Raw genomic sequence first — 26,303 nt, forward strand, 5'->3', positions numbered from 1 at the left:
AATATTCCTGAAATACCATTCCCTGTGCGTCTCTCTCCTGTCCTCACTCAACTTCAGGCCAAAAGCTTATCCCTATGAATTCCCCCTTCAAAGCGGGGAAAACAGTTCACAGCGAGTCTCTGTCGTCCCCCTCTCTGCTTTTTGTAACTGATTAGAACTTCTAGCAAGGACGGGGCAAGAGAGAGGATGCTAAGCTTGGCTGGCGCCAGGAGAAATATTTACAAGGGTATTTTCAATTCGATCTAAACCAATCATTGTCGAACTTGGCTGCTCCTTAAAACCACTCCGGGAGCTTTAAAAACTAATGTTGACTTTGTTATAAAGCAGAAACTAACACACCATTGTAAAGCAATTATACTCCAATAAAGTTGTAAAAAGAAAACAAACAAAAAAACACTAATGTTGCCTGGATGTCAGCCCAGAGGTTCTGATTTAATTGATCTAGGGTGCGGCCTGGGCATCTGGATTTTTTTTTTTTAACTCCCTAGATTATTCCCCGGTTAAAAACTACTGAGATAAATTTCTCATTCCTCTTCTTACTCTGAAAAAGTTAGATTCTCAGCCCAGGTCGGTGGCCCAGGGGACCTGACGCCCTGACGCCTGTCTCTTTGCAGCCCGCCAGAACCACACGGTCCCAGAAAATTGGCGCGCGCGACGACGCTAAACACGCGGCGGCGGGCGGGCGGGCCCGCGTGGGGCCCCGCCCCCGCACGCCTATCGGCGCGCGGTGCGGGCCCTGACGTCACTCTTGTCAGGCCGCGGCACATGGGCGGCCGGATGCGCTGAGCCCGGCTCTGCGGGGCAGCGGAGCGCGGGGGAGCAGCGGCCGCCGGCTCGGGGAGGGGGGTGGGGTGGGACGGCCCGCGGCCTCTGAGCTCGCGCGACGCGGCCGGGCGGTGCGGTGCCTTCCGCCCTCTGCAGCTGTCTGCATATTTTTTCTTTCTTTTTCGCAATTTTGAACATTTAACAAGACGAGGGGTTCGAGGCAAGTGAGAGCATCCTGCACGTCGTGGAGGAGCCCGCGGGCACTTGGCGCGCTCTCTGGGGACTGCACTGGGAACCCGAAAGTTTTTTGTTTTTATATTTTTACGCAGATGTATTTATAAAGACATAAGTAATTTTTTTTTTCTTCCCTGTCTGCACCGCCTTGAAAGCGAGAACTTTTGGCAAAGGACGGAGTAGAAAGCTCAGCAACATTTTTGGGGGAGGTTGGGTTTTTTTTTTTTTTTTAAGAAAAAAAAAATTTTGAGTGCATCGCGATGGAGAAAATGTCCCGACCGCTCCCACTGAATCCCACCTTTATCCCGCCTCCCTACGGCGTGCTCAGGTCCTTGCTGGAGAACCCGCTGAAGCTCCCCCTTCATCACGAAGACGGTGAGCGCTGCCCTCCTGGCTGCCCCGCTCTGGGAAGGAACAACGCTTCCGGGGCCCCCTCCTGGTCCGGGCACCCCCGCTGGAGCATCCTTACCCCTCCGTCCCTGCCCCCGGCACCCCGGCCTTGCTTTGATGAAATCGAGGAGCTCACCTATCGCCCCATCCCTCCTCCTCAAAAAGGGGAGGGGACCCCCTCGCCGAGCAACGTTTAAAATAGCGTTGGGGACCCGACCGGGCCTTCCCGGGTCCCGCTCGGGCGGCGCAGGTGGGAGATAGAACTTGACAGGTCAGTGTTCCCTAGATTGAGGTTCACCCGCACGCAGAGTGAAACCGCCTGCACGCAGGCAGAGCAGCTCGGGCTGGGGAGAGAAACCACAGGGCCGACTTCCACGCGGGTGGGGGCTCGAGTCGGGGGTCTCACTGCGGAGCCTGGGTATTGGGATCGTGCTTATCGTTGCTGTTAGTTGTTAGTGTTTGGAACTCCCGAGGTGAGAGCGGAGACGCCTGTTCTCCCGGGCTGGGTGCTTCAGAAAGGGGGGTGGGGGGGTACCGGGGTTGGCTGGGGGAGTGGTGCCTGGGCGGGATGCCGCGCACGCCCCCAGCGCTGCCACCTTCCCAGTGCACTTTTCCTGGTGGGAGGGGAGAGCGGAGCAGGCTCACGTGTAACCGCGCAGGAGCCTCCTCTGGCTTGAGCCTTTTCTTGGTAAGTCCCAGACCTTCCCCCAGGCAACCTTGGTTGGAGCGGGCCAGGAGGGGTCGTGCGAGGAGGCGCCGAACCCAGCTGGTGCCGCCAGGGATTTGTCGTTTGGGTTTCATGCCTTCGATATCACGGTAGCAGATATGAACCGTGCGGTGAACCGTGCGGCTCAGAGTGTAAAGTCTTGAAAGATCATTTGGCTTACAAGTAGCCCGGGATTACTCGCATCTTCCTTCCTAGGGCAACCTGTTGCATTACAAGAGTTGAGGGGTTTGGTTCGCCGTCTGCAGAACATAGCTTCCCTCTTAACTCCCCTTTAAGGAGGAGCACTTGGGAGGAAGGTGCTGCCTGCAGTCTTTTGCATCTGTGGGTGTTTTAAAGTCAGATTCTTGAGAGATGAGACCGTAGAGGATTAGAATGAATGGCGATGGAGACTGTGTTTCTGTGAGGAAGAAGCTCAGAAGCCAAATTGCTTAATCCCAGATGCCACCCGCACCTGAGTACTAGACTTGTCCAAATCCAGAGCGCTGGTTAAAGACCTAATGGGGTGAGTGATACTTCCAGGTAGAAAGCAGCTGCACACCTCCATCACAGGTATACAGAGGAACCACCTTTTCTGATAACTTGTGCTTTTGACAGGTTGCATACATGTATCATTTTTGAGTTGGATCATACTTCAGTGTTTGGGGAAGAGGAGGAAGAAACACTTCGTATTTAAAACCAAAACAAAACAAAACAGAAAGCTCCTTTTGTAAAATACAACGTACCTCAGTGGCTTTAGAAGCAAGCACATGTGGGCTAGGCAGTTCTCAGCTTTCCTCTCTGCAGTGTGAGGCATTGGTCAAGCTCCTGTCAAGTCTCAGAGCCTCCATTACTTCATTGTGAATGGGGATCGTCGCTATTTGCAAGTTTATTATGAGATTTTTTTGGGGGGATAATATATGGAAAGAACCAGGTATGTTAGTAGGTGCTCAGTACACGGTATCAAAGAAGGGTGGAGAGTCCCTGCTTTACCAAAATTAGAGTTATGAATGCACTGGCTTTCTAAATATGAATGACCTCATATTGTTACTGTAATCAATTTCCTGGAGGATAAATCATGCCTGGTTATTGGCTGTTTTCTTAAAAATCACGGCAGTTGTATGTAATTGCAGGTGTTATTTTACCACTGTAGATTTAAATTATTGTCTTTTCAAATAATGCACTGAATCCTGTGCTGTCTTGTTTATATCCCAGATCAGTCTCTAGCCCTGTCCCGAGGACTAGTGCTTTCTTTCCAAAGTAAATAGGAAGATGTTGAAAAACAGGCAGAGATCCATGTCCTGCCTGAACTTTTAACTCTAGGTCCACAAGAACCAGCAGCTAGAGAAGAACCCCGGCATTTGTGGGAAGTAGTTTTGTAGCAGAAGCCAGGAGAAGTGATTTAAAAAGCAAGACTTTTTCATTTTCTTTTTTAAACTCCAATTCCCCCCCCCCCTTTTTTGCAGCATTTAGTAAAGATAAAGACAAGGAAAAGAAGCTGGATGATGAGAGTAATAGCCCGACGGTCCCCCAGTCAGCATTCTTGGGACCCACCTTATGGGACAAAACCCTTCCCTATGACGGAGATACTTTCCAGTTGGAATACATGGACCTGGAGGAGTTTTTGTCGGAAAATGGCATTCCCCCCAGCCCGTCTCAGCATGACCACAGCCCTCACACTCCCGGGCTACAGCCGGCTTCCTCAGCTGCCCCCTCCGTCATGGACCTCAGCAGTCGGACCTCTGCACCCATTCACCCTGGCATCCCATCCCCAAACTGTATGCAGAGCCCCATCAGACCAGGTAAACTCTCAGAAGGTTCTCCCTTCAGGTGGGGAGGAGGGGTAAGGAGGGAGAGGGTGGGGGTGATATAAACGTCTTAAGGATCAGGGGTGCTTTAGCACACTTGAAAAGTGGAGTCTTGTATTTCATTGTAGTGGTTGTCTCACTTCAATGAGCATATCACCTGGAGAGTCAGCTAAAGGCAGATTCTATGGAATCTACCCCCAGAAAGTCTGATTTTTCAGGTCTGGATGAGGCCCAGGAATATGCGTTTTTAACCGGCTCCCTGGGGGATTCTAATGCAGCTGATCCAAGGACTGCAGTTTAAGAAATACCAACCTGCAGTTAATGACTCGGATAATTTAGGCATCCATCTCATCTTCTGTCTCTTTTCCTCATTCCCCAAATACACAGATAATAGGACCTTGCTGAATGATTTGGGTAGACTGTCTGTAAGGCTGTGGTTTACCTATATGCATTGTTCTCTGTCCCAAAGGAAAAAAATGTGAGTCAGGGGTGTGGGGCAGATAGCTTTTCCATCCATTTCATCTTGTGTTGTCGTCGATTGAGAAACTAAATCTAAAAGCAGCTCTCATATTAAGCGTAGCTTAGCCTTCTTCAGCATCAGATCCCGTCTCTCTCTTTTCCCTATTCCTATAAACCAAATTGTTCTTATATTTTTTTTCATTTTCATCTGTTCACCACACGTAATCCACTTTTATCAAAACCCACAAGGCCACAAGGCTGGCTTTAAATGGTGTTGAAATATTACACAAAAACGTTACCTGAAATGACCAGTACTTCAAAACCCACCTCCAAATGCTCAGATACAAACAGAAGTTGAGGGAGCTCTGTCTTCGTGCCTTTAGCACCCTGTCGTACAAAATGAACAGGAAGAAAGGCCATTTCACGAGCGCAGGTAACCAGGAACAAAGATGCAGCCAGATAAATTGTCAGGAAGGTCGCTGAGCCAAGGGCCTTAGCTGCGGGGAGGACACAAAGCAGGACAATGGGAGACTTGTGCTAGAGATCGTTCCTGAAGTCTGTGTCCTCAACTCGTGTAGAATTTCTGTGACACACAGAGCGAGATTAAAATGAAAGGAAACCGTGCAGAGGAGGAAGAGAACGCCCCTGCCTTGAAATGCCAGTGTTGGAGTTGAAGCTCTCCCATCCAATCTCTCTGTGCTGCCCATTCTCCAAAACCCACTTTGAATTATAACTTCAAGGCTACTGGCTGGAATGGCTTTAAGTCTTAGCCTCTGACCACCTCAGAAGGCCACAGAAGCTTAGGGAAACACTCCTTTATGTGACCCTGAGCCCCTGTTCCTTAGGACACACAGGCCGTTTTCCCAGGAACAGACAACAAAATAAATAAGCATTCAGAGTGAGAAAACACCCAGGAGGAAGGGCACAGAGCCCCAGTGAGAAGGCGCAGTTATGCCTCAGTCATCTTCTCTGCAGGACGAGACTGACCACTTCGTAGCCATGTGACCTCACAAAGTGATACAGTCTTTCCGGGCCTCGGTTTCCCTTTGTGTAGGAGGGTATAATTTCTATTTGACTGGACTATTGTGAAAATTAGAGACAGTATGTATAAAGGGTCAAATGACAAGCACTAGTTATTTTTTAACGAGAGCAGTTACGATCATTATTCTGTGTCAACTTTCATCATTTATTCCAATTTCTGTCTTCTGAAATACCTTCATAAAGTAATTAGGTACAGTATATAACCCTTTATTCTGGAGAGAAATGTCGGGAGATTTTGACCGATAGTTTTTGGCTTGGGGTATTCTAAGCCTAACACATAAACTCAGTTGACAAGTATTTCTCAGTTTTCTCTCACGTACAGGATACGTGCCATGTTAGAAACTCTGTATTTTTTCCCAAGAGGCATGCAGATATTGGGACCCCACCCTTAGGTTTCTACTGAAAAATCAAGAATTGGGGTTTTGGAGTTTGAAGCTTCCTTAAAAGTCATTTGTCAGGGCTCACAGAATCAGTATTAATTAATGACTTTCAGAAACTTCTGATGCCCGAATCAGGTTTGCAATCCGTAACAAAGGACTGCTGAGTTTCAGTGGCTGTCATTTTGTTAGGTTATGGAGTTAAAGGCACTAGGATCAAACAGGGCACTGGCATCTAGAAATAAGCTCTTCATTTAAACGTCTTTTTTCATAATGGAAACACACTTCAAAATAATACCCTTCAATTCATTTAAACTCAGTGATAGTCCTGACAAAAAAGGAAAAGAAGTTAGAACTCTTCTTAAAATACCAAATGCAGGTAAAATAACACTGCGTTTCTTACAGCGCTGAACATTATAAAGGTGATAATGCAAAGTAAAATTCTAGGGAATGTGGAATTGTTGGATGGTATATCACAAGCAAACCTGAAAAAGGAGGAAGTTCTTGATGATTCTCTGTAATCACAGTGGTGACCAGAATAGAAATACCAAGTTAATCTTGAGGAAAATAAGTCCTCAGAAGGGAAGAGCACAGATGTAGCTGTGAACATTCTGGGAATTGTAGAATTTCAGTCTAGAGCAAGATTTCTCAGCTTTGGCACTGTTGACGTTTCAGGTAAGTCTTTGTTGGAAGGACTGTCCTGTGCATGTGTAGGATGTTTAAGGGCATCCCTGGCCTCTATCCTCCAGAAGGCAGTAAAACTACCCCCTCCCACAACCTGTGACAAGTAAAAATGTCTCCAGTTACTGCCAAATGTCCCCTGAGGGCAAAATCACCCCCGTTGAGAACTACTGATCTCGACTTTCGATTTGAGTGACACAATCTGGGCTTAATTCAGGGTCCTGTCACACACATGGATGCTTTTTACCTCCTGTAATGCTTTATGGCAAAACTTTTGAGAAGGTCAGGAGACCTTAAGTTGCCAAGAAGGAATATAATGTTAACAAGAGTATACTTATACACTTCTAGTTGATAAAACTGAGACATCAGACTAATCAGGAGATAATTGCAAAGCAATTTTATTAAACACTTGTTTTCCGCTCTCTGCTCAGCACGCTGCATCTTCTGAGTTACACTCAGTAACATTGTGCCTTTAGTGCTGCCTGTGTGGCTGAAGGGAAATGAAGCTGAGAGGTGACAAATCATGCATTTCTAGGTTTACCCCAAGCGTGTCTTGGAATGACAAGGTGAGCGTTCTTGTGAATTCTCTTACTGTTTACCCTGACTGCCCTCCAACCCCTTTCCTGTTTTATATACTCATCCTTATTCCTCTGTCTAGCTATCTGATCAAAGAATGAATTAAATATCTGAATACAATTTTCCTTGAAGAAATAACCCAGGGATCCATTGAAACCTCCTGTGGCTATGGGGTTATTGCTAAGCTTTCTGGGGTGACATCTTAATGAAGGAAGAGTGGTGGTTCCTGGATGCTATAGCCACCTGCACGGGCTTCTCAGTCACCTGAGATGCAGCTTCCTGGACTTTCCCAGGCCAGCAGAGATGGCAGGAAATCATCCTGACCACTTCGATGTTTGCATGTCAGATGCTATCAGAGGTGGTACCCGGGAGTGCTTTCCTGGAGGTATGTGCTGCGTACTGGAAAAATAAGAATCGGTTTGCCCTGAGAATTGAGCAATTGCTTTCAGGACAGCAGTCCCTTTAGGGAAGTCATCTATAGCAGACAAAGGCAGAGTTATTTTTAAATCACATGCTTGTAAAGCCAGATTTGAAATTGTTTCCTCTGGTGGTTTTTCTTTGAATAGCTTGGGGGTGTCCTACCACTTTAGACCCGTATTCAGCTGAGAATTACGAAGCCTCTGTTTCCAGTTCTGAGCACAGAGCCTAGGTTGTGATGAAGGCTGGTTATGGAGTGAAGTGAAAACCCTTACATGTGGTGGTGAGTGGGAAGAGGAGGGCATGAATGGGTGGCCCAAGGAGAGTGAGGAGGTAGGGGAGACCCCATGGTACCTTTGCAGGATGGAATCCGTGTCCTGGAATTGCTGACCTTGCCTTGTAATGAGCTTTTCACATGGAAGGAAGATGCTGGCTCTGGGATCTGAACCATGGTGGAGGGGAGTTCTGTGCTGGGATTCTGTGCTGTTCTGGGATTATGAGAGTCCTGCTTAGGCAACAGGCTTCTTTTCGTTCTTCCAGCATCATGAGCTGAAGCTTCAGTTTCTCCCTCCCCTTCAGGGCATGCAGTTCATATATTTTCCCTTCCAGCATGTTGATAAATCTGCAGATTGGGAGCACCCTGATTGAGGTGAGGTGCACTGCACCCCAAGTATATCTTGAAAGTGCCTTTCATTCATCAGGCTCAAGGAGATCACGAGGGGAGAGAGACAGCTTTGTTCTGGAAGCAGGCAGACTTTTTTCTGTTTCTTGTAAGGGTTTGTCTTCTCCACCACACCTTGTAGAGGACAGGCCTGCCCTGTTCTCTTGGCTTTGTCGTGTGAGACATTCCCAGGGCAGTGGATCCTAGCCTTCTGGCAAGAGGTATTCCCAGACAGGTATGGACAGCAAGGGTGACTGGGTGCTTAAGAGTATCAGCTCTGGGCCCAGGGACCTGGGTTCACATCCTGGATTTGTAAACAGAGGTCGATTCCTTGACTTCTTTAAGCCTTGGTTTTCTCATCAGTAGAATAGAGACTGTAAATAGTCCCCCTTTTGTGGGGTTTTAGCAGGGTGTGTGGCACATGCATACTCAGAGCCTGGAGCTAGAATGATGTCGTGGCTTGCAAGTAGGGAAAGGCATGGCTTATTCCCAAACCCGTTCTCCATTTAGGGATTTGTTTCATCCAGTGCCCTTCCCTCTGCAAAAATAGGACGTGCGTTTTGTTGTTGTTGTTGTTGTTGTTGTTTTCCCCCAGCATGCCCAGGCCCTATTCCGTAGAGCCTGCCTGACTTTTCTCCTCTGTTCTGGGTTGAGACGAGCCACTTCCCTGATGTTACCGCAGCAGCTGCGCTTCTGGGTTAGCAACTCCTGTTCCTCCGGTGTGGAAACGGCCGCTCACTGGCTGCCCAGCCCCCAGGTCTCGTGCGAGCCCCGGGCACCCTGGCTGCCTGCCTGCGTGACCGTGTGCTCCAGGCACGTGGCTGTGCCCTGTGGAGCTCGCCCAGCTCTGGGTGGCGTGCTGGCTGCCTGCCACCCTCCCGCCCCCACTCTCGCTTCTCTTCCCAGGCGAACTACAGCGAGTGCCAGCGAGGAATTGTAATCCTGACCCTGGCATGAGAAAGCTGAGCTCTGGAGGGCCGTTCCCGTGCCAGGGAAACCTGCTGTGCCCCACATCCTAGCCAGACCCCAAATGCGGCCCTCTCTCCTGCCCGTCTGCCCAGAGGCGCTGTGTTCTCTGCGCCGCTACAGGAGGCGGGATTCCTGCAGGCCAGCGCCTGCCAGGGGCCTTGCCAGAGTCTTTGCAGTTCAGCGCTGTGTCTACCAGACTAGAAAAATAGCAACATCAGGACAGAGGAGAAGGAAGGGGGTGGGGGTGGGGGTGCCAAGAAAGGAGCTGTGATAACGTCCTGGTGTAGAGAGCCAGAGGGTGAGAGACAGCGGTGACTTATTAGGTTTCTCAGAAACCTCCCTTCCAACCGGCACTAATCACTTTCACCCAGGAATCATTTTTTATGTCTCAGCAGTGGAAATGGAGGAGAGAGGGAAGGTAGTAGGGGAAGTAATGAGGTTGCAAAAAACATTGGAAAAGAACACATGAGAGAGGGACGGGGAGGTCCAGGGCCTGTATTTGATTCTGTAAGGGAATGATTGAGAGTATTGGTCTCATCTAATGTCTTCCTTGATTATAATATTTGGTGTCCCCCCAGCAAATGTCTTAATCTGAAACCACTAAACCATTGTTTCGGAATAAACTGAAATGTGCTGCAGACCTAGATGCCAGCTGGCTCACCATTCAAATGTCCATCAGAATGACCTGTGTTTGAAAAGACACAGATCCATCCAGGCAGTATAGCAGTGCTTTAGGGCATACGACCCAATAAACAAACACACCCTGTGTAAATCCCATCCCTGCCACGCCTGCTCACGGATCTCAGGCAGGTCCTTCAAATGATCTGAGCTTCGGATTCCCCACCTGGCACTTCGGAGTAATCCCTGGACCTGCCTCCTAGGATTGCTGAAGTTTATATGGAGAAGACTTGGCACAGTGGCGGGCACACAGCAACGCCCAATATCAGCTGCTCTGAGTGGCTTTCTCGTTACCATCTGATCTCATGTCTCATAGGAGGACGTCACACTGGACTCCTAGGCAGTCACCATACTTTTCCCTTCCCAGCCAGTTAAGGCCTCTGGCGTTGGAATTCCTCCTCTGCTTGTCTGCCGAGTCTCGCTCGCCCCTCTCTTCGCCTCTGAGTTTTAAGTAGCCTTGGGCAGCTAACTGTAACCTTTATTCAGTCCTCCTTGTTCATGAGATTAAAAAAAATCAAGCAAGCAAAATGCACTTCAAAGAAGTTCTTGAGTAGAGGATTTCTCCAGGACATATATGGCTAGTAAATCAGTCAATCAATTGTTGTTACTATTGTGAATTTTTACTAGTAGGCTGTAATTATACTTGAAGGAACTACAGTGACCTCAGGGGTAAAGGAACCGTAAAGGCGTGTTAGGGTGCTGGGAGAGGAGAGGAGTCTAGTTCATCTTCCTGCTTACAAGTAAGACTTTACGTAAGCGTTCCAGAATAATAATTCCTCCTCCCCTCAGTGGTCCTTTAATGGATAAATCTTTCTCTTTCCACACATTTATTTTCTCACGTGCAAAGTAGCATTTTGGTTGGGTTGATGTGAGCTTTCTAATGTGCATGAAGGGCCAGCATGGTACCCACCCTAGTTGGCCAACCCTTACCCCAGATCCATACCGTTACTTTCCTGCAGTCAATGGTATGAAGACGAGAAAGCCGCAGAGGAAGCTGGCGGGGTGGGGAGCCATGTGGATGGTCCCCAGCAATAGCATCAGCTTTGGCTTTGTGCTGCCCCCTAGGGAAGACAGACAAGGGTGTGATTTGGCTGCTGCTCTCGAGGAGATGGCAGTTCAGTAGGGAAGACAGAACTTGTAGGTAAAAAGATGAGTGACAGGACAAGCTCGCGTGTTCTCAGTGCCAAGAGATGTGTACATAGAAGCCTCCAATATCTACTGAAAAGAGGAGGGTGAAAGAGTAAGCAAGAAAGTGAGTAAAACATTTGAAAATTAATAAGGGAGCAGTGCAGACGGTGAGGGCTGCCAGGCCTCACAGGAAGCAGTCAGTGCCTGGGGCAAGAGGGCCTGGGGCGAAGCTTCTTGCAGGAGTTGGACCTTCTGTTGGGCCTCCGAGTGGAGGAGCCAGGATGGTGAACGGCAGAACGTGGAGGCAGGGATGCCCACGGGTGTTTAGGGAACAAGGTGTGGATCCAGTTTAGCTGGTGCAGAAAATTCATATGAAGGGGGCAGGAGTGTGAGTCTGGAGAGGCAGGTGCCAGCCAGGCTGGCAGCTTCATGCATGCCAGGCTACCGAGCTTGAACTTGGTCCAGGAGGCAGTGGGGAGCCATTGAAGGTTTTTGAGCAGGGAAGTGGCATGTGGACGTTTCCTCTTGGGTTCAAGGTTGGATCTGAAACATTTTTAGATACTTCACAATGGTTTCCTCTGGTGAACCGGGACTTCCTTATTTTTGTTATTTTGAAAATAAATACTCTCCCTTGAACATAAAACAGCTTTTCAAAACACAATGTTCTAATGATCTAGAGAAAGTAATTCAAAAACACAGGGTTTAAGTTTCACTTACGAAGCCCATAATTTTGGCAATTAGGGGAAACACTCTTTGGCAAGAAAATAGTTTGAGGGATTTGAATGATTCAGAATTTAAAAGTCCAAAAGCAGGCCTGATCTCATAGGGGTAGAAAAATAGATTTTAATAAGCCCAATCCATTAATATTCATGACTTTACAATGCCTCTGTTATAAAGCTTACTGGGTTTGCAAACAAGTATGTTAAACCTATTTCTATGAGTGTAGGTTTTTGTTTTCCTTTGCGTGTGTGTATATGTGTATGTGAGAGAGAGAAAGAAGGAAGGATTCAGTGATACAAATAGTACTTGATTATAAGGATTACCTGCAGCAGTAATATCAGGCTGAAAACACTTAGGCAAGTGTTTGGCCAGCTTAGTAAGTTTACTCCTGAGAGACAAAGGAGTCCTTATTACAGTTTTGTATTCTTGAGTCCTGACCTTGTATTTATGGCTCCTTTCTTCCCTGAAGCCGGAATTAGTTGCACATCATGCAGAGATCTGGTGGCTGGGTTTGGGGGGTGCTGCTGGAGGAAAGGGACTTTGTGGGAGCAGACAGGCTCTGGGAGAGCAATGGGAGCTGCCGAATGGCACCTGCACGAAGTAACTCACTCAGGTACCCCTGAAGTGTTGTCTGAGATCAAGCCAAGATGACAGAAATGAGGAGGAGTTGCCCTAACCCAAACCAGTTCCCTGAAGTAAAAGAAAAAAAACCAGAACAGTCAATGTGTGCAATTTCACCTCCAGCTATGTACAATAGACAATTACAGGAGTGTTGGCAGAATCAGGCATCTGTTGGGGAAAAACTATTCAGTACTCGTTTCTGTCAAATTGGCTTCTGGTGGATATACCCTCCATGACTTAATGTGAAAATTCCTAAAATGTCTGTTTTCCTTCTTTTCTGACTTTAGCAAGTATTGTTACTGTCTCAAGTCCCTAACCATCCAGCTCATAATGGGAATCCAGTCTCATTTTCTGCCCTGAAAAATTATACAGTTCCACTGTCAAACAGATCTTCTAAAAGTTTTGTTTTTAGAAGTTTAATCTAGGATTTTTTTTTCATTAATGATTTTTGGAAGAATGCTTTGGAATTTAGGGTCTTGTAATGAGAGATGGCTTGTGGCTAATTAAACCCCTTTCCCTCTCAAATCTTGCCTGGGAGACCCTAGATTCCTAAAAACAATGAGTGCATGCTGCAGAAGGGTGCTCCAGGGAGCTACAACATTAAATCATCTGTGACAAAATGTTCTCTTAGAAAGTGAGATTGCATAAATGGTTCAGCAGAAATAAGTGCTTTGGCAGAAACTCCTTGAGTGGGAAAGAGCAGTGCTTTCTTTTGTAATTAGCTCTGGGTAACAGTCTGCTTTGATGTCCTTGCTGTGGAACCCAAGCCTGGATAGTGGGGCAGAGAAGGAAAGCCTCGCTGCTGCTCTGTGAGTGTTTTTGCACTTTATGGAAAGAGTTCAGTGAGGCTGTCCATTCAGGCGCAATAAATGCCTCTTGAATTGAATTGAATGGGTAACATGATGGTTTGTTTGGGGAAGGATGCCACCAGGCCCTGACCAATGGGAATCAAGGCTGTGAACCAGATGAACAAGATCATCTAGACAGGCAGTAATCAGATTGCTCAGAACAGAGATCTCAGTACCCCAAGGTAGGAAGAGTTCTTCCAAGGAGAGTGACAAAGAGTCAAACTCCATCTGCCCAAAGGATTGATCAGAAGACTTAGTTCACCTTATAATGGATTCATTGTGCTGTGAGCTTAGTATCACTGAAGGAGATTAGGGAGGCTTTTACTAGAGAAAACTTTAAAAATAGGATGGAGATCTCATATCCAGTTGGAATAATACTGCTTTTAGAGACCAAATGCCGCCGAAAGATTTATAGAGGAAAGAGTAAATAATATAAAATGTAAAGATAGAAATAAAGCCTTGATGGAGTTTCTAGACTAGGAAAGGAAAATTTGTAGAACTGACTTCATAGGCATTTCACAGAATTCACTACAGTTGATTTCTTTTTATTAATACACTTTACCAGGGGAGTTGTATGCCTTTTTTTCCTCATAGAATCTAAAGTATGTTTATTTCAAATGGCCAGTAACACATGAATGATTTTTAAAATAATATTTATATTCATGTCAAAAATATTTTTTAGCATTGTAAATGAAATTGCCCCAAATATAACAGGGCATTTAGTGGTATTTAGTTATTGGATTCCTTAGATGTTTAAAGGTAAAACACAGGAAGTTTCAGTATTGCAAAAATTAGGTATAAAGAAGCAATTTGAGTTTACTCATAGTCTACTTATTTCTCTTTTTACCCTCAAGCTTACCTGGCAGTAACATTGCATTGGTTCAGATTTTGTGATCATTTGATCTTATGCTGATTAAACTGAAATTGGTATCTTTGTCTTCTTTATAACGATATTGCAAAACAAATTAATTATGCAAATATAATTTTAGGAGGCACTTATTTGAGTACAAAATAGGCTTTAAAGACTTTAGCTGCGTGTGTATACATTGATGTTCTTAATCACAGCGTGTATTAGCGAGGAACAAAGAACTTCTGTCATTTAGACGTTTCAGTCGTTCGAATCAGTGTTCCCCCCAAACTGCTACCGTTTATCTCTCTCTGCCCCTCTCCCCCACTTGTCTCCACCCACTAAATTTTCATATTTTTAAACTTAGATTTTCATATAAGGAAATATATGGAAACGAAAGAGCGTTTTTGTTCAATTATGTACCGTCAGAGAGGATGTCATAGACCAATCCGCAAGGATGGTGGTTTTCTCTCGAATTTTACTAATGAAATAATCATCTCCTAGAGCAGCCTCCTCTCATTCTTTGCTTCCTCTCACCGACGGGCAGCATAATGTGGTTAAAATTCCAGCCTTGGGGCCTTCCCTGGTGGCTCAGTGGTTGAGAGTCCGCCTGCCGATGCAGGGGACACGGGTTCGTGCCCTGGTCCGGGAGGATCCCACATGCCGTGGAGCGGCTGGGCTCTTGAGCCATGGCTGCTGAGCCTGCGCGTCCAGAGCCTGTGCTCCGCAACGGGAGAGGCCACAATATGAGAGGCCCGTGTACCGCTAAAAAAAGAAAATTCCAGCCTTGGCTTAGACCTTGGCTCTCAGAGCCAGATTGACCCTCTCTCTAACTCTTCTGCCTTTGTTTTCTCCTCTGTAAGTGGGGGTGGCAGTACCTGCTCCAGCCGATTCCTGGATGAGTAAACGAGATGCTCAATGGGAAGCACTTAGAACAGCGGCCAATCTGAATGAAAGCTTTCACCACTTTCGTTTGTATCCTTTTTTGTTTTAATTTGAAAGATTCTATTTCTTTTTTTAAAAATATTTGTCTATTTATTTATTTTTGGCTGCGTTGGGTCTTCGTTGCTGCGTGCGAGCTTTCTCTAGTTGCGGTGAGCAGGGGCTACTCTTCCTTGCGGTGCGCGGGCTTCTCATTGCGGTGGCTTCTCTTGTTGTGGAGCACGGGCTCTAGGTGCACAGGCCTCAGCAGTTGTGGCACGTGGGCTCAGTAGTTGTGGCTTGCGGGCTCTAGAGCGTGGGCTCAGTAGTTACGGCGCATGGGCTTGGTTGCTCCGCGGCACGTGGGATCTTCCTAGACCGGGGCTCGAACCCGTGTCCCGTGCATGGGCAGGTGGATTCTTAACCACTGAGCACCAGCGAAGCCCCATTTTGATTCTACGATTCCTATGTTTCTCTTTTCCTACCTCCATCGTCACCTTATGGACACTTAAGTGGGAACGAATCTGGTGCTGTAGTAGTGATGGCCAGCGATGATTGCTGCAGCACTGCTCTCCGCCCCTGGAGTCATTGTAGGGAAGAGAGGGTGATGGAGAGGCAGAGGCGGAGCATTCTAGGTGCTGACATCTGTGAGAACATATACCCCACCCCCCAAAAAACCCGTGTGTGATCCCGTAGCAGTGTCAGTGCCTGCTTCCTTGGAGAGCTCCGTGGGCAAGGTCTGTGTCTTTCATCTTCACACCCCTCACCATCCTCTGGCTCTGTTCCTGGAAGACCTTGATGGGGTGAAGGGGGAAATGGGACTTCATTCGTTTCTGTTAGTGCTCTCAAGCTTTTCCAGCGTGCTATAGGATTTGTGACTGGGGTTTCTTCTTTTTCCTTTTTTGGTGACACCTTTGGGTGGGGGAGTGGAGGACTGGCAGTGCCCCTAGCTGTGGGTGACGGGCTGCTGAGTGGGGGAGGCAGGACCGTGGGTTTCCACGGTAACGAACCCCTAGGCTTCTGCTCCCCCTGGTGCAAATTTCTCAAACGTTTTCTTAACCCTCCCTACAAGATGAAAACCTGGCAGCGGGTGTCTCCAGAGAGGAAAAATAGACCCTTCTGTCAAGGTACAATGGAAACATGAGGGAACTGAGAAAACAGAGGTAAATTATGCGGAAGAAAAGTGTGAAAATAGTTTTTTACACAAAAGGGAAAGCTGTAAGTCAGTTAATTTAAGAATTGGTATTAACCTGATATAACTTTGCTTTGCAGCCAGATCAGAGATGTGGAGTTCTTGGCATGGGTCTTAATATAGTACAGTGTGTACATATGGGTGTGGCAGGATAAACCTTTTAAAGGTACAACAGTCCTGCCTTAAGGATAACAAAGTACATCAGCATCAAATTAGTCAAGACCTTCCTTCTTGTGAGGGGCGTTTGAGTTCCCTCACAAGAGGGAACTAAAGCTCCCTCAGCATATTTTTACATCCAATCAGATATCTCTGAGCTTTTATAAAAAAAGTAGGCACAATGCTCCTAAGTTTAAATGAGCTAAATGCATATGAAATCATAGCCATACCCATTATGTGTTAAATCTGGGATGCTGCTAAGCACTCAGTGTAAGAGGTTGTAGGAAATCAAGTCAGTCATATTAGAAATGAAATTGGGGAACTTGCCTGGTGGCACAGTGGTTAAGAACCCACCTGCCACTGCAGGGGACATGGGTTCGAGCCCTGGTCTGGGGAGATCCCACATGCCGTGGAGCAACTAAGCGCATGCACCACAAATGCTGAGCCTGCGATCTAGAGCTCGCGAGTCACAACTACTGAGACCTCACGTTGCAACTACTGAAGCCCGCGCACCTAAAGCCCGTGCTCTGCAACTAGAGAAGCCACCGTAGTGAGAAGCCCACGCACAGCAACAAAGAGTAGCCCCCGCTCGCTGCAACAAGAGAAAGCCCACGTGAAGCAACGAAGACCTAACACAACCAAAATTAATTAATTAATTAATTAATTAATGTTTTTAAAAAAGAAAAGAAATGAAATTGGTTCCTGGAATTTAGTCTGCTCGCAAGAGGATTGGCTGTTGAGGATCCACTGCCAAAGCATGTTTTCTTTTTTCTTCGTCAGCCCTTCCATCCTGATTACAAGCTGCTTAAAAATAAATGTGGGCCCATCTCAGGGGCCAAAAACCATGGTGATCAGGATGAAATCATTTTAAGGCAGAAATAACAAGCTTTGATAAAGACATTCAGAGAAACACAGTCTTAATAGCATCAGCACACTCTTGTTGGAGCCTTTAGACACTAAACTATTATAAATCAGATTTGGAGTCAGAGGTCGCCTGGGAAGCCATGATACCCAGGTCAAGTCACTTAAATTCTGAGCCCTGTTTCCTCGTCTGGATCATAGCAGCCTATTTCGTAGGAATGCCGTGAGGGTTAAATGCCATTAAATGGGCTAATCAGTGAGCAGACCTGGGAGAGTTGTCACTCCGTAAGTTTTAACTCAGAGTGATAATCTGGTATTTAAACATCACTTTCTACAAGAATGTACTTGTAGTTCATATCTTTGGAGTCTCACTTTTAGATTCCCGAGTTGCTGGCCTGAGTCTCTTCAAGCCCCATGATGCTCCTTCAGGTACACTAACAGATCTAATTTATTGTCTCAGCTATGCTGTTAATCACCTTAAGCAAGTTGTCAACCTCTCTGGGCTTCACCTCTTCATTTGTAAGATGGGGATAATCTATATTTTTCTAACTTACAAATAAATATAAAATAAGATAATCAATTAGAAAATTGACCAATCTAAATTCAAATCAAAGTGTAAATCATGTTAGCATTTTTATTTACATTGGGTTTTAAGTGGTAAGAGGGGAAAACACATAGCAATAATTTCAAGGTAGACCATTTACAAAGAACACAGAATTTGGAGTCAGCCAATCTAGGTTCCGGACCTGGTTTGCAAGGATTGGTGGTGTGTCTCTGGACAGGTCACTGAATCCCTCAAGGCCTCAGTTTTCTTATCTATCAAACACGGATGCTATTTTTAACTCTATGACCCTGTATTCTAAGACTAGTATCAATTGAAAGACAAATATTCAAATTTTGGTGCAAAAGATGTAAAGCTTCTTGGGGTGATGGTGCTGCTCCCAAGCTGGTCGATGGATTAAGAGTCTGACGTTCTGCCACTCATAGAGGATGACAGAGTTCAAAAGCTAAAACTGTAAAAGCAAAAGACATTTGACACCTTTGGGGAAAAAAGGCAACAGCATTAAAGCTCGTTACTTCCTAAAAAATGGTCTTCATTCTGAATGGGAGCCGCTGGCTTCTCTCTGGTGTTCAGCATTCCAGAGGACGCCTGAAAGCAAGTTATCTGGCTAGAGTCTTTGCTCCAAGGGTTAGATATTTTTTAAGCAGGGTTTTATTAGCCAGAGAAAATAATTTTTAAAAAAGGAAAACCCCAAGCCCCACAGCTAGCTTTGATGGCAACTCTTCTAGAATAGGGCAGTTGCCAGCTGCGCTTTGGCTTTGCTCCTCTGGGTGGCCGGATCCCGGTTTGAAGGAGCTTCCCATGCAGCCGGTTTGGATGGATTAGTAGGTACCTGGAATGTCATCTCGAAAGACTGAAACTTGGTCTGGGCTCAGTGGAAAGAGTTCTGTGATTGATTAGGGATGTCTGCCCTGGGCTTAGGTAAGACCATATTTGTGCCAGGTATTTGCTCTCCTGACAGAGCAGGTTGGGAAGATCCTTTAGTACTTGTCCCTCCAGTGGGCGGAAGATCAAGGACTCGGGCCAGTGCTGTTTCCGGTGTCCTGGACAAGCGTTTACCCAAGACCCTGGCAAGTATTGTTTTCTGTCAGCGGAAGTCTTAACTCTGGTTAGCTTCACAGAATGGAAGAAGGGAAGTCTGTTGATTCGGTACCATGGTCACAGGACAGGGGTGGCCAGGTGGAAGGAAGCTATAATTCCAACAGTCCCCGTCAGATTCCCGTGGATACTCCAGTGGAGCACAGACTGGGGTGCTTACTGCTCAGCAGAGGCAGCCGCAAGCCACAGAGCCTGGAAGGCTGTGGCCAGCGGTCACGGCCGCAGAGTCCCTGGAAACCTGGCCGTTGGAAGGACGAGGAGGCTGGGCCCTCGGGACCCCACACACTGTGATTCTTTTTTTTTTTTTTTTTTGCGGTACGTGGGCCTCTCACTGTCGTGGCCTCTCCCGTTGAGGAGGCTCAGCAGCCATGGCTCACGGGTCCAGCCGCTCCACGGCATGTGGGATCTTCCCGGACCGGGGCCCGAACCCGTGTCCCCTGCATCGGCAGGCAGACTCTCAACCACTGCGCCACCAGGGAAGCCCCCACACACTGTGATTCTTGACATTGAATACAGAAGTTCTGTTACCTTCTTTAAAAAGCATTGGAGAATTTACCAGTCTACTTAGGATTGGAGATGACCTTCAGTTATCCATGTTAGTAATTCTGAAGTTTTTTTTTCCCTTCAGCTTTGGAATGTGCTTTATGTTTTTGTGCTGTTGATCTGCTTTCCTAGGGATGTTTGAACACTTCAGATTTTTCTTTTTGTAAAGCATGCTTTGGGGGAGCGTAGTGCCCTTCACAGCTCCCCCAGTGTGCTTCCCCTAGCCAGCCAAATGTCTTGGAGACCCCCTAATCTCCTAACTTTAAATCCATCCACTACACTAGTGGATTAATAATAGTTGCGATTGATTGAGCACTTAGTACGTGCTTCCAGGCACCAGGGTCACTGTGTGACAAGGGATTGGTGCAGGGGTGTATGGGGCAGTGGGGGTGAAGTGGGCTCAAGTTTAAACATTGTCTATGGAGAAGCCACAAAAGAGTTCACTGAGAGTGGACCTGACTTCCTCTGCTACTGCGGTTTCCTGCTGTTTCCAGTGACTGCACTTGAGCTGTGCATATGATTAACTTTCACGTATCCTGAGCCAATTATCCGGTTTGCAGATTAACCCGGGTGAAGGCTCACCTGGGCCTGGGAGGTGCTCCTCATCTCAACTGCTCCATCATTAGCTGGTTATGGCTGACTGCATACCCCGTGGTCCAGGAGCCTGAGGGCTGGGCTGCTGCGAGGGAGGGGAGATGAGGAGCAGTGTCTTCTAGGACCTTCCACCCCCTTCGGCCAGAGGAGCCCACTGGCTCGTGAACTCCGGCTCCAGGACCGTCCCTGGGAGGGTCCGAGGCTCCCGGGGTCCTGGCGCTCTGCCCCTGTCTCCGGTACCTTCCACGTCGGGAAGATCACGTTGGCCGGAGGGCACAGTGCATGTGGAATTCCCAGAGATGAAGGGATCTGATACGTTGAAAGGGGCGCAGTGAGCAGGGGCACGAATCCCCCTTTTCTTCCTCAGCCCGTGAGCCACCCTTCCAGCGCCACCCCACAGATGTAGTTGACAGGCTTGAGACCCTGAGCAGTGGATCCCCCCTGAGGTCATAGGAGGCCAAGGCCACAGTGGCAACGAGGTGGGAGTTGCCCACAAAAGCAAGGTGTTCGCCACACCTTACACCAGCCCAGAGTATACACGGTTTAACCCAGGAGCCAAACTCCTGCCGTACTTGGAGTGATCTCAGTTTTGTGGGGAGGAACGTTGAATCCCAGGTAAACTCCAAATCTTGAGGAAGTGCCCATGAAGGACTTTGGTCTATGGCCTGTCAAGGAAGAACAAGCCTTTGCACAGGATGGTGGTTGGTGGGCTTCTGTGGATTATCTTTATGTCTTAAGCAGTGCTCCCCCGAGCACCTGGCACATCCTTTCGCCTCTGACTCCGTGACCATCCTGCGCCTGCCGGGCCTGGATGCCTTGCCTCAGTACAACCCAGTTTGCCGACAGCTGCGTTCCCTTCTCAGCCTGGGCCATGGGTTTCCTTGGGTCCTTCCCTCTGGCTCACGTTTTCCCAGGGCTGCTTGTGTGTACAGTCTAGAGATCACATTTTATTCACACAAAGAAATCTGCTCGGGCTGCCTGGCTCTCACAGTCACGTGGAGAGAAATGTGCTCCTTCACTTCGCCAGCCCTCAGCTCTCTCTGTGCAGAATACAGCCGAGAGCTGGGCACCGGGCCAAGCTTACATCTCACTTTGGAACACACCCTCACATCACGCGTTGGCAGGACATCCACGGCGGGGTGTCTATTTGGGGGGTAAGTCAGAGAAGTGTCATTTCCGTGTCGAGAGACAGGACCTTTAAACAATGTTTGACTTTTCCCCATCCTTGTTGTCTTCAAGGTGCCCAGGTAGTTAGGTGATCCGGTGAAGTGTAGCAGCAGCAGGGGAGAGAAGCCCCCTCCCTCCCAGGTTCCCCTGTTTCCTAAATCAGTAAACATAGCCAGGACTGCCTGGGACAGAGAAACTCGGGCCAAGGTAATAACATCAAAACCAAAGTCCTGGAACTCTTGAGTAAACTAGTTACCCTCCCAGATAAAACAACTTTGTTGTCCAAATCTTCCTTTCCAAAGATCTAAGACTTTTCAAATGCTGGTCCAAGGCCAACCATTGAAAGAAAGAACTTCAGCAAGCCTCCTGGAATGGAAAACACTGTTAAAGTCAACAAACGAACCTCTTCCATTCAGTTTTCCCTTACTGGTCTATTTTTATTTCTTATTTTACCACCCCCCACCCCGGTACTTAACATTTTGTAATACTCTCCCTTCTCCACTTCCACTCCCATCTCCATCTCACTTTTCTCAGGGAGCAAGCTGATCATTTTGCCTTCAGTAGCACAAATACCCAATTTCAAAAAGGGGAGTTGGGGAAAGAGGTGGTATAATTCTCTTCTTTTGGTGTCCCGTCATACTCAGTTCTTACACGTGGATGCCTGAAGCCTGACTTGGGTTTGAAAAGAAACTTGGTCCTGGAATTTTAAACCCTTTTTAGGGAAGATTGGAATGGTTAGAAAACAAAGATTTCCTGGAATAATACTGACTTTTCTCAGTGAAATAGATCCCTCTTGAAACAAAAAAGTTGAAAATAAACTCTTCCTTCCCCATCACGCCAACCCATAAAATCCATGAGGATTTCCCAAGTGCCAAAGCTTATTCTGATTCTAGTGTTGACTACTTTGGGATGTTGCTTTTGCTGTCGGTCCCATCCAGCCAAGCAACAACTAATCAAGATTTAAAGAAACTGTTTCCCACAAGATGCACATGCCACCTGCTGCTTCATAGGACAGGCCACCCATGGGGAGCCCCCTCTCACTGAGAAGGATGCCCAGAACCTTGGGGACCAGGATGCAGTCTCCTGCCAGTCACCTGGTGAAGCTTATGCTTGCTCTGCAGAAGGGAGACGGCAGAAACCCATTCCACCTGCAAGTACGTAGCTTTAAAAATAATGCCAAGTTCTCCGCTGGTGGGTAGATGCCTCAACTCAGTGCGGGGTGGAAAGAGTGCTACTTCACAGAGTAAAACCGTTGCAATCACATTACTCATTTCAGGAGAGGTCAGATAAAGTTTATTGGAGAGATGAAAGTCACCCTGCAGTTTCAAAGAGTTCTCCTGAAAGCATTGAGAAATGGTTGAAGTTCAGAAGTTGATTTGAAGCTTTGTTTCCCTTCCCCTTATAAGCGAGACAGGTATTTTTTAGTCACATTTTCCTTTTTGATGGACAGAAAATCTGGCGGATGACTGGGATGGTCTGATCTGCAGTCAGCGGTAGGTCTGTTGCGTGGGTCATCTGCTTTCTGCATGGGCCGTGGTGAATGTGTAAGCTCTGGCTAGTTGCCATCTGCCACCCAGCAAGACAACACCTCGAGGCTTTAACCCTCTGCCCTCACTTGGGGAGGTGTTCAGGGAATGTAATTTCATGTTATAATTAACTGAAGCAATGTGCAGTGCTTTTCTTAGTGTGTTATAATGGCATGACACTTATCACTCAGAATTGACTGTATCGGGACTGCTTTGACAATCAGTAGGTTAAGTGGCTGGGCCTGAGTTTGGCCTATTCTCGTGCCACTGTGGGTACTTGAATCCTGTGAGAGTTTTGCATAAAACGGGTAGAGGTGTGTTGAACCCAGGTTTCCCCAAAGCACTTCGGTGGACTCTGCACTCGGCTTGCGAGTGTCTCAGAGGCACAGGAAAGGGTTTTCTCTCGGGCACCTAAGCCCACGCTTTACACTGTAGTTGGTGTAAGTGTTTACTCAGTAAACATTTGTTCAACGATTGAACTAACAAAGACATTACTTTCACTATAAATGGTTTTACAAGAGCACTTGTGCTCACTTTAATATCTTCAGTGATGCTGGCAGAATTCAGTTCAACATGGCGAGTCTTTGCAAAAGGTCACCGGAGTGTGATGAGCTCCTTTGGGGCAGAATTGAGTCAGGGTGGTCTTGGAGGAAGGGACATGCAGACAGAACCCTGTGGACAGTGACAGGGCCAGGGCTCACCGCAAGGCTTCGGTGAGCTGCTCTTCCATGTGAACTTTTTGCTATTTTCTGATTGGTTGTTAAATAGCCAAGAATGAAGTGTTTTCAGATGAGAGATCACAGGTAAAGGTGGATACTCACCCCTGACTTTCCATCTTCAATGACAGACACAACTGGAAGTCAGCAGCTCCAGACTCTACAGTTATTCCCAGATCACCTGTAAGAGTTCTCGAAACTCATCTAACAGGTTTTTTTTTAAATAAATTTATTTATTTTTGGCTGCGTTGGGTCTTCGTTGCTACACGCGGGCTTTCTCTAGTTGCGGAGAGCGGGAGCCACTCTTGGTTGTGGTGCCCAGGCTTCTCATCACGGTGGCTTCTCTTGTTGCAAAGCATGGGCTCTAGGAGCACAGGCTTCAGTAGTTGTGGCTCGCGGGCTCTAGAGCGCAGGCTCAGTAGTTGTGACGCACGGGCTTAGTTGCTCTGTGGCATGTGGGATCTTCCCGGACCGGGGCTCGAACCTGTGTCCCCCGCCTTCGCAAGCGGATCCTTAACCACTGCGCCACCAGGGAAGCCCATCTAACAGGTTCTTAATTGGAATTTTTTTAAACATGGAATTCATAATATTTTATTTTATTATTATTATTTTTTGGCCACTCCACGCAGCATGTGGGATCTTGGTTACCCAACCACGGATCGAACCCAGACCCCCTGCGGTGGAAGTGGAAGTGTGGAGTCTTAACCACTGGACTGCCAGGGAAGTCCCCTCTTAATTGGAATTTTAACTGAGCAAGTAAGAAGTCCCATGTTGGGCTGGGGGAAGGGAGGAATGGAGAGGGATGTCTGTTTTTTTTAAAAAACACCAACTTATATTTCTTTGGCTAATAGATGCGGAGGAGGCTTCTCTGGCTGGCGTGTGAGGATGTAACTTCCTTGAGCATAGGATTTGATTGGTGTATGGAGTGGTGCTTCTGCACTTACCTGCCAGTGGTTGGGGTCACTAAAACAGACACAGCCCTGCTGGAGAGGAGAGGGGCTTCCGAGGTCCACCCCAGGAGCCACTGAGGGGTGGCAGGAGGCTGCTCTTCTGGCTCACTGCCTCCACAGCAGCGGGTCAAGAGTTAGAACAGGTTGATGGCTGGACTTGTGATGTCCTCAGCAGTCCCTGAGCAGAGTTCATTCTAAGCCCCCAACATGCTCTGTGCCCACACCAGGGAATACAGTGTGAAGCTTCTAGCAACACCCGGAGATGCTCGGCCCTTCCCACGTGTGCATGTTCAGTTTGCTGTGTCTCAATTTAGTAGAACGTTGGGGAAAATAACCTCCCTCCTACCAGGGTGAGGTTGCAAAGGTCTCTGGAAGGAACAGTGCAGAAAATTATTCAAATAACTGAGGCATTTGAAAAATTATTTTGAGAAAGATTTAAAATATTTCAAAAATACATAGCAAGCACCCTTCCTCCATTATCCAGAATTAACAACTTAGCATATTTACCTATATGTTCATATATAAATTTATATAGTCATCTATGAATTTTAACATTATAGATCAAGTTGGGCTCTTGGGGAACTTTTTTTAAAAAGCCGTGTGTGAACTCATAAGGCAGAACAGAAATAACTCCAAATCTGCTTTCTCAGATGTGAATCCCTCCTGGCACTTTGGGTCTGTTGTATTAATAAATAAGCCTGGTTTTAGTCTAGTTAGAAAAGAAGGCCAGGCTGGTGCATCAGAACGCTGCATTCCTTTTGGTTAGAATTTGTCAGAGGATAGGCAGGCGGCTCTTTGGCACAGAGTTTCTGGGTGTTTCCCTTTGGAATATAAAAGGAGTATCCCTTAACCCCAGGAGAAACTGCACCAGAGCTATCTTCTTCCCTCGGTGCTGAAGAAAAACAGACAAATACGCACAACCAACAGTCAAAGAAGGGCGTGGTGCAGCCTGAAGACAGGTAGTGAGCTGTGACACTGGCTCACTCCAAGGACTGCGGTGTCATAGGGATGCCCGTTAGAGGTGGCAGCCGGAGTGGTCACCATTGTGCCTTCTCTCCTGGTTGGTGAAATCCTGCGAATCAGGCAGTCTACAGTGTGCACCAGTTTTTCTCTGAACACAGAGCTTCCATCAAACAGATGGGTGAAAAGAAACAGCGTGGTAATAGCTAACCCTTCTCTAGTGTTTATTGTAGTCTGGGCACTAGGCTAAGGACACGTCTTATCTCATTAAAACTCAAAACAAACCCTGGACACTGCTATTTTTAGTACTAGGTAGGTACTATTATTATGGTCCTTTCACAGATGAGAAAACCAAGACCCAGAGAACCGAGTAAATGCTGACGGGAGCCCAGTTGGTAGACAGCAGGGCTGGTACGTGCAGCCCCACGGTCTGGCACCAGCATCCATGCACTGAGATGCTACCTCTCCTTCTCTGTAGGAGGCACTTTGCTTCATGGAAGGTGGAGAACTCCTGGGACCTCAGAACCCCCGTGTGGATGGCACAACACAGTGTCTTAGGTGTACTGGGAACCTGGGTGTGGAGGGGACGCAGACGAAAGGAGCAGCAAAGCCAGGCCAGTCAAACGCATTGTCTGTGGCAGCCCTGAGGTCTCCGCAGCCAGGACCTGGAGAGGCCAGCTTTCAGAGCACAGGCTTTACTTTTAAATCATGAAGGGTTTAATTTAAAAATGGATTCTGTGCTTTGGTGTGACTCTCAGATCCACAGTGCCTTCCAATTTCTTAAAAGTGAAACTCTGTGAAATGATAAACACAGACATCCAGAAAGACTCAGGGACAGTCTAGAGGGGTATTGGGAACACGTCATGCCTTGGTGCCAAGCCCACGGCACAGTCCATGCAAGGCAGAGAGCAGGAATCATCCTCCTGGTGCCCATCCTTTGCGGATCTGCCCTGGTACAATAGTGAGACCCATCAGTCCGGAGACTCTCAGTCTTCCACGCAGAGATCCCCCGCTTCAGCCGCCCTGAGAAGCCCACGCACAGAAGCATGCATGGCTGTGTGGATGTGCTGGGCGGCAGCTCTGCACTTTGCCGTCAGCTGGATGGAAGGAGTGTTCGCCTTCACGTGCTTCTCA

At 47.3% G+C, this 26,303-nt stretch overlaps 1 protein-coding gene across 3 annotated transcripts in view; it reads left to right on the forward strand.

Moving 5' to 3' along the window:
* The first annotated feature begins 903 nt into the window (after positions 1-903).
* The window catches only part of HLF (HLF transcription factor, PAR bZIP family member), a 54,365-nt gene continuing 28,965 nt past the window's right edge, over positions 904-26,303 (forward strand). For 2 of the 3 annotated variants that reach the window (XM_081218188.1, XM_081218189.1), the window contains exons 1-2: positions 904-1,374; positions 3,559-3,894. In XM_081218188.1, the coding sequence (XP_081074314.1) occupies positions 1,260-1,374; positions 3,559-3,894 (451 nt within the window). In that variant the 5' untranslated portion in view covers positions 904-1,259. Of the gene's footprint in view, positions 1,375-3,558; positions 3,895-22,000; positions 22,172-26,303 lie in introns of all 3 variants that reach the window. The other variant, XM_081218190.1, reaches the window with a different exon arrangement.

This window comes from Mesoplodon bidens (assembly GCF_964165515.1).
Source record: "Mesoplodon bidens genome assembly, chromosome: 19".
NCBI classification, from domain to species: Eukaryota; Metazoa; Chordata; class Mammalia; order Artiodactyla; family Ziphiidae; genus Mesoplodon; species Mesoplodon bidens.